General features: G+C 38.2%; 1 protein-coding gene across 1 annotated transcript in view; it reads left to right on the top strand.

Annotated features, from left to right (window-relative positions):
- Window positions 1–203: 203 nt before the first annotated feature.
- Window positions 204–10,830, top strand: part of CDH7 (cadherin 7, type 2) — a 70,693-nt gene continuing 60,066 nt past the window's right edge. Inside the window, exon 1 of the mRNA XM_009334379.1 lies at window positions 204–416. Within this exon, the coding sequence (XP_009332654.1) occupies window positions 204–416 (213 nt within the window). The remainder of the gene's footprint in view (window positions 417–10,830) is intronic.

The following is a 10,830-nucleotide window of genomic DNA, read 5'->3' as shown; positions in this document are numbered from 1 at the left end:
TTCCCGGATAGGTACCTATTACACCATTTCTTTGGTGAAGGCTATTCAGCAGTGGTGACTTCTTCCAATCGACCACTCCACAAATTATTATCTCTGGACTCCCAGCTGACATCCTGCCGAAGGCTAGAGCTACTGAGACAACTGGAATTGTGCCTGCTCTCATCAAGGTTTTTTCTTACACGGGGAAAAAAGAAAAAAAAAAGATGAAGTTGGGCAAAGTGGAGTTCTGCCGTTTTCTGCAGATACTAGCTCTTTTCCTGTGTCTTTCTGGGATGAATCAAGCAGAGCTCTCGAGGTCCAGGTCAAAGCCCTACTTTCAATCAGGGAGGACGAGAACCAAACGCAGCTGGGTGTGGAATCAATTCTTTGTGCTGGAAGAATACATGGGTACAGACCCACTCTATGTAGGAAAGCTGGTGGATTTAAACAAACTTTGGAGGGTGCAGATGCTTGCTTTTTGACGTGTTTATATGGTGGAACCTGAAAAATGCTATTCTGTCAGTGTGGTTGAATTAAGCCGGGATGGGACAAAGTTTTGTAGTTTGAAAAAGAAAAATGTTTAACACTTCAAAACAGCAACACATTACATTCCTGATTCCTCTTGCAGTTTTCTTTAAAAGCTCTACATATTAGCTATGCTTCTTTAAAGGATTGCAATAATGAAAGTGTTTTACCAGCATTGATACAAAGAAAAATACTTTATTACTAATATTAGATGTACTTTTTTACATAGGAATGGAGAAATATAATGATGAATATTCTTTTATAAGAGCTAACAGCTAGTCCCAGAAAACAGAAGTTCTGCGTTATGTTGTTTGCTCTCTAAAGATCAGCATGCAGATGCTGAAGGGAGAAAGAAGCAGGCATCTGGGGGTGTGACAAGTAAGAAGGAGGGCATGTCTGCATTACTGCTTTGCTTTGACGTCGCCTGGCTGGCAGATTGGCACCTTGGGGGCCTCGCTGCCCTCCGTGCATAGCACAGCCTTGTGGCTTTACCTTCCCTTGGATGGGTACCAGGCCAGCGCAGAACAAGGCCTTACATCAGGGCATCCCAAATGGCTTGTTTCGAGCGCCCGTCGCTACATGTGGAGCACACTGAGCACAGCTGTGAATCCGGGCCTTAGCTCATTCACTGCCTTGTGCTGACGGGTAATACGCTTCCTTCAGCAATTATGAAGGGAAAAAAAAACCCAAACAAAAACCCCTCTTGTGTTTCTATGTAACATTTATGTGTAATCATCTTATTGAAAGAAAAACCCATTCTTCTATGTAATATCAGAATCAATAAACAGAGTTTCTCATTAAAATATAGCAAATGTATAGAAAACAAGAGAGTGACAGCTTTTGGAAAAATGGCATGCTTACAGAAAAAGGAGATGAAGTAATCTGAAATCCACTGCTTCAAATATACGAGTGCAATGAATTTCAGCTTACTTAATTCGTCGTTCTGAGACAAAAACCTCGATGTTTGTGTTAACACAGTTAAGCGCTTAGAATTTAATCATGCCAACTGAATAATCAAGTTAAATGGGGAACTGCTCTCATGATTACAGCTATGGTTGTGTTTAGATTCTTTTCTGAACCAAGGCTGGTACTTTGCACAATTGAGCCCTTAAGAAAGATGTGCTAGAATCAGAAATATCATCTCTTATTACAGCAGTCCTGAAAGTTTTTGTTGAGTTTTAGGTTATGTAGCAGTTTCCATTCTGATGCCATGCAGCTGCTGCTTGGCTTTGTGCGTTTTGTCTTTTAGGCAAATTTGTTCTCGGGTTGGAGCTTCTCTTGTGCCTCTGGAAAATAGCATATTTGGCATTCTTGCCCACTGATAAAAAAGTAAGTGTGGCTTGCAAATTAGAATTGCTCTCTTGGATAAGAAGTGTCTTTAAAAACTCAACTGAAGACTAGTTTTGATCTGTAGCAATTCTCATATTCATTCGATTGCTATATTATGGCCAAAGCTGCTGTGGTAGCGCTAGAGTACATGATATTTGCATGTATGTGGTTATTTTTAGCTTCACAGTCTGCTCTTTCCTGTCCTTTACAGGAGTCCTAGCATTCATAAGCAGATATCTTCTAAAAAGCAAACCTTTTTTTCTGAAACAGTCTGTGCCCAGCCTGCTTTTGTATCAGCAGTATGAATTTTTGGCTCAGGAACTCACATTTGTACCAGCAATTCATTTTGTAGGAAAAGCAGATAAAAATTTGCACTTGCAAAAGCAAGCCCATCTTCCTGGAAACAGAGTCCTTGCTGAGCATCTTATAAGAGAAGATGTGCCCAGTTCCTAACCTTCTCACTGGAGAGGCTTTTTACTGCGTGGTTCCTGAGGTGCAATCATGACCGAAGCTGCATTCCCACGCAGGGGAGCAAAAAGGTGAAGATGTGATTTTCTTTCCGTATGTTAACATATTATGTGTAGCACCACTCTGAAGTGAGCAGCAGTTGCCTTCCTCCCGCTCTTCTCCCCTTAAAAATATTGCTGTTCTTGTTTCAAATCCTTTGCAGGCAGGTAGGGACTGAGAAGACCGAGATTTTGATAGGAAGGTTGGTTGGGATTTTTATTTTTTTTTTATTTCTTTCCCTTTGGTGAGGAAGCTACGGCAAGCAAAGAGCTGGCATAACTCACTTCTTTCATCAAGTGAAGTGGAAGCAGCAACCAGACTCTGCCTCGTGTTCGGCAGAGTGCTCTGCTCCTGGGGAGGTCAGTCCTGCACTACCTTAAGTTCAGGATGCTTTGCAGGGTGCCAATCTAACTGCACATCCAGGAACAAGGAACCTTCCTCCAGATTTTAAGGGCTGTGAGATAAAAATCCTTCAGAAACACTCAGGCAAATGGAGCTGCAATAGGGAATGTTTTCTCCTTCCCACTATTCAATTTCACAAAGCCCTAGGCAATTCTGTTTGGAAGGCAGCATTTGGAGAATGTTAGGGTTATATGGCAAATCATCCAAGAATCATGAAATACCAATGTTAATTCCATGTTCAGCATTAACTCTGTCCTCCTGGGTGTGTGCACTCTGACACTTTAATTACATGATGATGCAGGGTAAAATCCTATTCCTTTTAAATAATGTAACAAGGTTCCTATTCACCTCAGTAAGACGAGTCTTTCACTTATAATAATTTTTCAGTGTTTTCATGTTTGTTTAATAAGACTTCAGATCCATACCTGAGGTATACTGCAGCCTTCCTTCTTGCATCCTTGACATCCATTTATTGGCAGAATGTTTGGGTTTTTTTTTTGTTTGTTTGTTTGTTTGTTTTAATGTATTTATTTTCTTAAGGTGGCAGGGCCCTGTTTCTCGTGTCACTCTGGAGAAACCTTGGGAGGAGTTCCATTAGTTTTACACTGATAGGAGTCAGAGGTGACTGAGGTTTTTTGCTTTTTTTTTTTAAATGTAGGTCTTTCCTCTCCATGGTATGAATTTTAATCATCTTGGATTCAATCCTGAGTAATTCTGAGTGCCTCTTGGGAGGTGCTTAACATGTAATCAGATTGTGGACTGAACCATATACAATTTCTTTCTGTCTGTCAGCAGAGCATATGTCATGTTCGCTTAAAGGGCTGAAGCATTTAACTATTTAGCCCATTTACCTGTTCGGATAGGCACTGTTATCTTTCAGACATGTCATGTAAGAGATGAAGCAGTTAACTATGATGCTAATTTAGCTAAAAGCATAGGTGGCTTCTGTTTTCTGGAAAATGTTTACTATTGCTTGGTAATATGTTTTGTGAAATGTCTTACTCTGTATTTTCCATATAAATGACTTTAATGGAATCTATCTGGACATAAAAATAATAGTACATAGCAGTTTTAAATGATTCAACGCATAAACACCTAAAATTAGGAAAAAGTGTATGCTATTATATTAAATATTTGAAAAGCTATATGCAATCTTGTAATTAAGTCTATATGGGTACACAATGGCAAAAAGGGGTGCAGTTAAAGTAGAACTTTAAAATTTTGTTGGTATCTTTATTGGTTTTGTCACATAGCTATCAGACATCCAGGGTTTGGGTTTGGTTGCAAGGGTTTTTTTTGTTGCTGTTGTTTTTGGGTTTGTTTTTTTTGTTTGTTTGTTTTTAATTTTATGTGTTCTGCTGCAAGAGTGTCAGTCTCCTCAAAAGCATTATGACACAAAGTCTCAGCCAGTAATCCTTTCATTTTTCTTATTTAAAAAAAATAAAAATATCAAAAGAAGCCACAAATAAACTTGAAGAAGTGAAACAAGGCTGTGAACTCCATGTGAGATGCTGATTGATGGCTGGCTTCACTGTTTTCTTTTGGATCCAAATCAAAGCTCCTTTTCCAATGGCTCTAATTTTAGGTATAGTTAAAGACAGGGACAGTTTCAAGCTCTTTGCTGAGTTCAACTCTTTTTTTTTCCCTGAAACTTCACTAAGTTATGAAGGACTGAAAATAAAAGAGAGAAAGACATAGGCTTGATTGAGCACAAACCCAAGAAGTTGATATTTAATTTTGAGAGGCTCACTGGTACTTCTCAAAAATAACACTTGGAACTTGTAAGATGCCCTGCATGTAGTTGTTATTTATAATGTATGGGGAAGGAAAGCATAAATCCTAACCTACATTTTCTAGATGGTAAAATCAAGAAAAAATGGTTAAATGAGTGGACTAAGAGCATGTAGTTTGTTAGACCTCACAGTCATTGCCTTCCAATTCCATTTTACCTGCCTCTATTTTTCTTCTAACTGTTTTGAGATAAAAAAGCTTGTTGGATTCAATTTTCAAACATGGAACACTGTGCATAAAGCTAATATTTGCATTATTATTTTCTGGAGTAGTACAGAATGAGTGAAGCGTTAAAAAAAAATGCAATGAACTAAAATATTTCCTAGAAAATTAGTGCATTTAATGTACCTGTTTGCACCAAGGCAAGGTGGGGAAAGGGCTTTTCAAGCTGCAAAATAACAATACGTGTATGTTATTGTCAGCATAGAGAGTGGATTGTTTTTTCCAGCCTCAGCATTTTGGAGGGAAGGAGGCCAGACAGGGGAGGATGCTGTTTTTTTGTGCTTGTTGCTGTTTTTCAAAGGTGTTGGTGAATGTGTCAATCGCATGACAGAATTATTCACATACGATATTTATCCGTGGTGTGACCTTATATCAAGCCATACAGATGTAGTCAGAAGTAGGGCTCTTTTTCTAGACCATAGCCTGACACTTTCAGATGTGGCTGATGACTTTTTGACTGACTTGGATAAGAAGTGTCTTTGCTAAAATATGTTAAGGCGGTGAATACTGTGGAAGCGCTGGCCACTCAGTCAAACTCAGACTGATACGCGGGAATATCAGCTGCTGAGAAACTGACGGAACTTATCTGTGATGAAAGAGCTGAGGATCTCTGAATAGAAATTAGCCCAAATAGCTTTTCATCTCTAGAAACAACACTACAGCAGTTTTACTGACACTTTGGGAAATGGTGAGGAGATGGGGTGAAATTACAAAGGCTAAATGTAGGTAAAAGAGGCTACGCTGCCTCATTTGCAGACAACGAAGCAGGAGGTGGGTCGGGTGCGACTCCCTGGAGCGCTCTGTCCCTCTCGCTGCCTCTGGAGGCAACCCACGGGGACCTGCACTCTCTGCCCAGCCTCAGCCTGGTGTCTCGCCCCTCTAAGTGTCCTGCGCAAGATAAATGTTCACATCTGCTCTGCAAGTAAGCTCCCGGCTGAGAGGAGCTACACATCTGCACAGATTTTTTTTCTCCCCCCCCTCCCCCAAGTACTTTTGGGGAAAAAAAACAACCAATCCCAACCCAAACCAACTGTTCTTCATCTGTCTTTGTGGACACTATGTGGAAGACAAAGATGGCATAATAACTTAGAGAGAAACTTCCCCTTTGTTGTATTTTTTGCTCTTTTTCTATTTATGTTATCTTTACTTTTAGCATAAACTTTAAAGCGGTGTTGTTTTATATACTCCAAAAGGCCATTTATGAAAGTGAAAAAGCAAATCTGCTGTATTTCTGATACTTATCCATCTCAGGATCTGTTTGTTGTTCCGTGCTATGAAAATTGATAACAGTTGACCTTTTAAGTAAAATGGGACATGCCATTCCTGTTGACGTTTTTTTACCGCAAGTGCTGCAAACAAAACAAATAATGAACAGACAAAATAGTCAAGTCCTGCTTACCTGCTTTGTGGATTGAATAGATCTTGGTGAAGGGATGCTTCAACTGTACAGCAGTGGTATGAATTTACCATCTCAGCTTGTACTACGCAGTCACTAGTAGCACACACTTTTCTTCATTGGATAGTCACTGTGGGCTTTGTGTTATTCCATGCTTTACTTATTTAGATTACCCTGAATAACTGAGAGCTGACTGACAATCCAAATGTTTCCTACTTAGCATGCAGGGCTAAAGTGTCTCTGGAGAGAACGGTGAGATTAAGGCACACAGGAAGAATTATCCAAAGGGATAACCTAAAATCTACTGCTTTTTCCTGGTTGATTTCATTCGCCTGCACAGCTATAGTGTATCTAGCAATTTCCCTCTTTATAGGAAGTCGTCTTCTCACATAGCTGAACAAATACAGAAATGGGTTTTATGCAGGGGATTTAAAGTGATGACAATTTCACATGCTCAAACACTAAAAGACAATTTGTATGTAATTTCATTATTAAAAGCAATAATAGAGTTGAGAGACTTATGGTTGGATACTGAACCAGAACATGCAGCTTTTTGATCTTTTAGTATAATATAGAGCATTGATCCTTAACATGTGACATTACAGAAGAGGAAGGTTAGCAAAGGTGATGACAACATCCGTAAATTAAGTAGCCCATTATTCAATGGCACAGCCATGCTATTTATATAATCCTGTAATACCAGTTCTGTATTTCAGTAGACTAATAGGCTCTACCTGCAGTGCTCTGTTCTGAATTTCTTTTGGGCATTATTTAAAACTGTATTTTATGGGTCTCTGACAAAACAGAAAACAAGACTAAAAGCTAATTTTGCAACAATATGTGGATGCAAGTCTCCTGTATGCTGGTTATCAGAAAATGCTTTCTTTTCATGAGAGCATGAGATTTACAGTTTTGATGTCAGTCAAGCTCATGCTGCTTCAGCTGACTTTTTTTACCCATGTTCTAATGTTCCTTCTCCTTTTCATCTGCTGAGCTTGTTTTCAGTCCTCTAGTTCATGCTATTGGCTGTCACTCAACATCCAGTTTTACCTCCATCCTCTAGTCTCACAGTTGTGTATTAATGACGTTGGAAATACAGCGCAGTAAAACTAGGGCTACCAAGAACTGTGTGTATTTGCATGTTTCTAGGGCTAAGGAAGTCCAGTCATGAACCAAATTCCCACTGTGCTAGCCACAGTGCAAGCAAACACAACCCCTACCCTGAGGCAGTGGTCTTGTAAGACAAGAGGCAATAGTGAACTAAGAAGCAACGACAGAATCCAGAGAAATATGGAGACGTTAGTCAACATCCCAAAAATAGCTTGAGAACAATAGCTCACTATTGTTCTTTGCTATGAAGATAGAATATTATTTGTTCTGAAAACGAGAATCATGCAACATTTTTAAACATTATGAACAAGATAACAGGGAGTTCTTTCCTGCCTTTATTTTCCATCCTTTATGGATGACAAGTTAGTTGAAATTCATAAGTGCAGATCTATTTGATATTTATGTTAGTACAAGGCTACTTCTTTCAGACCAGTGAAGATAAAGGATATTTTTCCGTTGCTTTCAAAAGATCAAACTGCATACGCTTTAAAGTTTTACATCTTGTAGCCTGCTATCACACTACCTTTTGCATGTTGCCTTTTTTCTTTTACCCATACTGTTAGACATAAGTGTCTGTCTACAGACCCAATGGGCATTCATTCCATGTATTTAGTATTTTCCAGTGTGAAAGTGCTGCCAGGACTATTGCTGCCTTGTCACAATTCTTCTGCTGAATTTCTTCTTTGCTCCACACGATTGTTTTGTTTGTTTGTTTGTTTTAAATATCACACTGCACTTCTCAAGTTCCTTGTCTTTTTTTTTTTTAGTAATCAATTAATAAAATAGTACCTGTGTACACATGTCAGTTTTTCAATGCTAACTTTTACCAGTTAAGGGGACTACCTGGGGCAACATATTTAGAGATCCTGAAAAAAACAGGGAATGGTTCCTTCATGTCCAATAAGTTGTCTTTTACATAAATATACTGGTGATAAGTCCTGGAAAATCTCTGCAGTATAATCTTTTTCTTTCAGCATTATGCATTTCCCTGGAAGAGTTGGCTGAGCTAAGTGTTAATGGTGGAACTGCTGAAAGAAGAAAGAAGTTAATACACTAGGTTGCTCACTTATTGCAGAATAACTATTAGCTACCTTATGCTACCAGCGTCTTCTCTGTCACTTTTGCACTGTAGGAGACACTTACGGTCACGTATATTAGAGAAAAGTAGCTTTTAGAAAAAGCAGTGGAGTTTATGCTGTTAGGAGAACTCTAATTCTGTCCCAACTGTCCAAACCATGGTCGTGGTATGAATACCAGCCTACACCACGAGCAGAAGTTCGAGGAGGTCATAATGCTTAATCTCTCATAGCTTCAAGGCTGTAAGAAGGAGGATTAGCCAGTTAAAAAAAGAGGGCATTTGTTTACATTATATTAAAAATATGTTGTCAACACCTAACTATATATCACTTGACCTCAATCTATAAATGGGAACCACCTTAACCTTCCCAGGCTAAGTGTAAACTTAGCCTATGAAGAAGGTCCATTGACAACAGAAGAACACGTTATGAAAAGATGCTGATCACCAAAATCAATGAATATGCTCATAAAATTATACAATATATTTAGGATTAATTCTTGTAGGTGTTTTTGACTCAGCTAAAAAATTACTACCGTTAATAGTTCCTTCCATATTCAAGTATTTGCTGGTGCTACAGCCCTGTGCTGTTGCAAAAGTAATACTGTTATTTACGTGGGTGTAAAGCACATGGTATGGTAGTAGTACTCTATAAATCATAAACAATATAGCGAAGAATAAACACTATTTTATCTTTCAGATAAATAGGAATACCAGGACAAATATAGCTCTTTTTCATATAGTAGTTCATGTGCAATTATTCATGTACCAGAAAATACAAAATACACCTTACTGTCTCAGTCTCAGGCTGTCTTTTTCAGAATGCTCCCCTGGGAGAAGGAGGTAGTTCTAAACATTCAAGAAGGCGGAAAAAGTTTTTTAATATGTGTTGTTTATTAAGTTGTGCTGTTCATAGAGTAACTGAAGATTTAATCCAGAATCTTGAGATCAGTTTTATCGACCCTAGTAGACCATCTGAGAATATTAATTTTGGAATACAACTGTTTGGTCATTTTAAAATTGAATTTTTAACTGATATTTTATTCTGTAGGTTAGTAAAAGAGGAATACTGAGGACTGATTGACAAGAGGTAGCAATATATTGCACATTTTGACAGTGAAAAAATAGCGCCTTCCTTTCATATAGTCATGCAGTATTCTTAGAGCACGGAAGGCCTGCGTTGTGGTGTTTCCTATGGGTGAATAGGGTATATGTTGAGAACAGCTAAGGGCAGTCCGACATAAAGTTCTACCTACATCACAGGAGATTCTTTGGCCCTCTCTGAGTAGAAATAAATAAATTTAATGTCATTTTCCAGGTGATATAAGGAGATTTTGCTGCATGAATTCCACAAAATGGTACCATAGTCATACTGTCCCTTTTAGTGTTCCTGTTTCTGTAAATCATGAGAAATTACCTTGAGGACTATAGAGACATGCAATTTTGTTGCTGTGGAGTGTGTGTGAGAAGAATTGAGCCCACAAAGTTATTTTCCATTTGAAATGCTTCCAAAACATGGAAAATCTGGTACTTGGATACATGTGTAAGGATGATAAGCTGCTTAAACATTTCATACCGAGGTACCAAATTATAATCCTGGTAACTAGGCAATCAAGCATTTCATTTTCCTTACAAGGTAGGCAGGTGCTGCATTAGGCAAAGTTTAGCTTGTTATTCTGTAACAATGAAAAAGTTTTCAGACACAGTTGGGAAAAGCAGATAGTAATTTTTTAAGTTTCCATAATCATGGTATAAATGCAATGCCATAAATTAGCAAAATACTTAACTTGACTTTCTTACAAAATTTACACACATTATATGGGCAGAGTAGGCATTTGGGAAAGTACTTGACATATTTTTATGTTTCTTTTTTAATTTGCAGGGCTATAATGCTGCATAGTGTTTATATTAAAACCTGTTAAATAATTCCTCTTGCTCCTAGATGTTCATAATCTTAATTCATATGTAGACTGTTGTCCTCCCCACCCATCTTTTACCCTTTACCACTTAACTGTTGCTGAGCCAAGCAGTACATATTTCACACTTTCAAGAAGTTTTCCTCATTAGTCAGCACTGCAGCACAGCACTACAGTCCTGTGTTCATCTTTACTGCTCTTTTATTCATTCCCTCTATTTTTTCAATATCTTCCTGACAATAAAAAGCCATGACCAGAAGCACTCTATTATACCTTCAACTAAACAGGAAATAAGCCAAGTAAAACTGTTATTTCCTGTCTCATTGTATGATTCAGATTGCACAATTCATGTTTGTTTCTTTCTTTTCAAGCTCATGTCCACTACTACTCTGAGGATCTTAAAGCCTTATTGCTTTTCTGTTTTATCCTTTCTGCTGAATCAAGTGTACTCCTCAGTGCATATCAATCCTTCTTGAAAAATTCGGAGAGCAAAAAAGTATTAGTTGTTTAAAAAGTTGTTTCAATTTATCTGTTTTACTGATAAACTGAATGAAGCCATGTCAAAGGAGGTTTTATGC

This window comes from Pygoscelis adeliae, unplaced genomic scaffold (genome assembly GCF_000699105.1).
Source record: "Pygoscelis adeliae isolate BGI_AS28 unplaced genomic scaffold, ASM69910v1 Scaffold221, whole genome shotgun sequence".
NCBI classification, from domain to species: domain Eukaryota; kingdom Metazoa; phylum Chordata; class Aves; order Sphenisciformes; family Spheniscidae; genus Pygoscelis; species Pygoscelis adeliae.
Note: the sequence above shows the minus strand (reverse complement) of the source record. Positions and strands in the feature narration are given on the sequence as shown.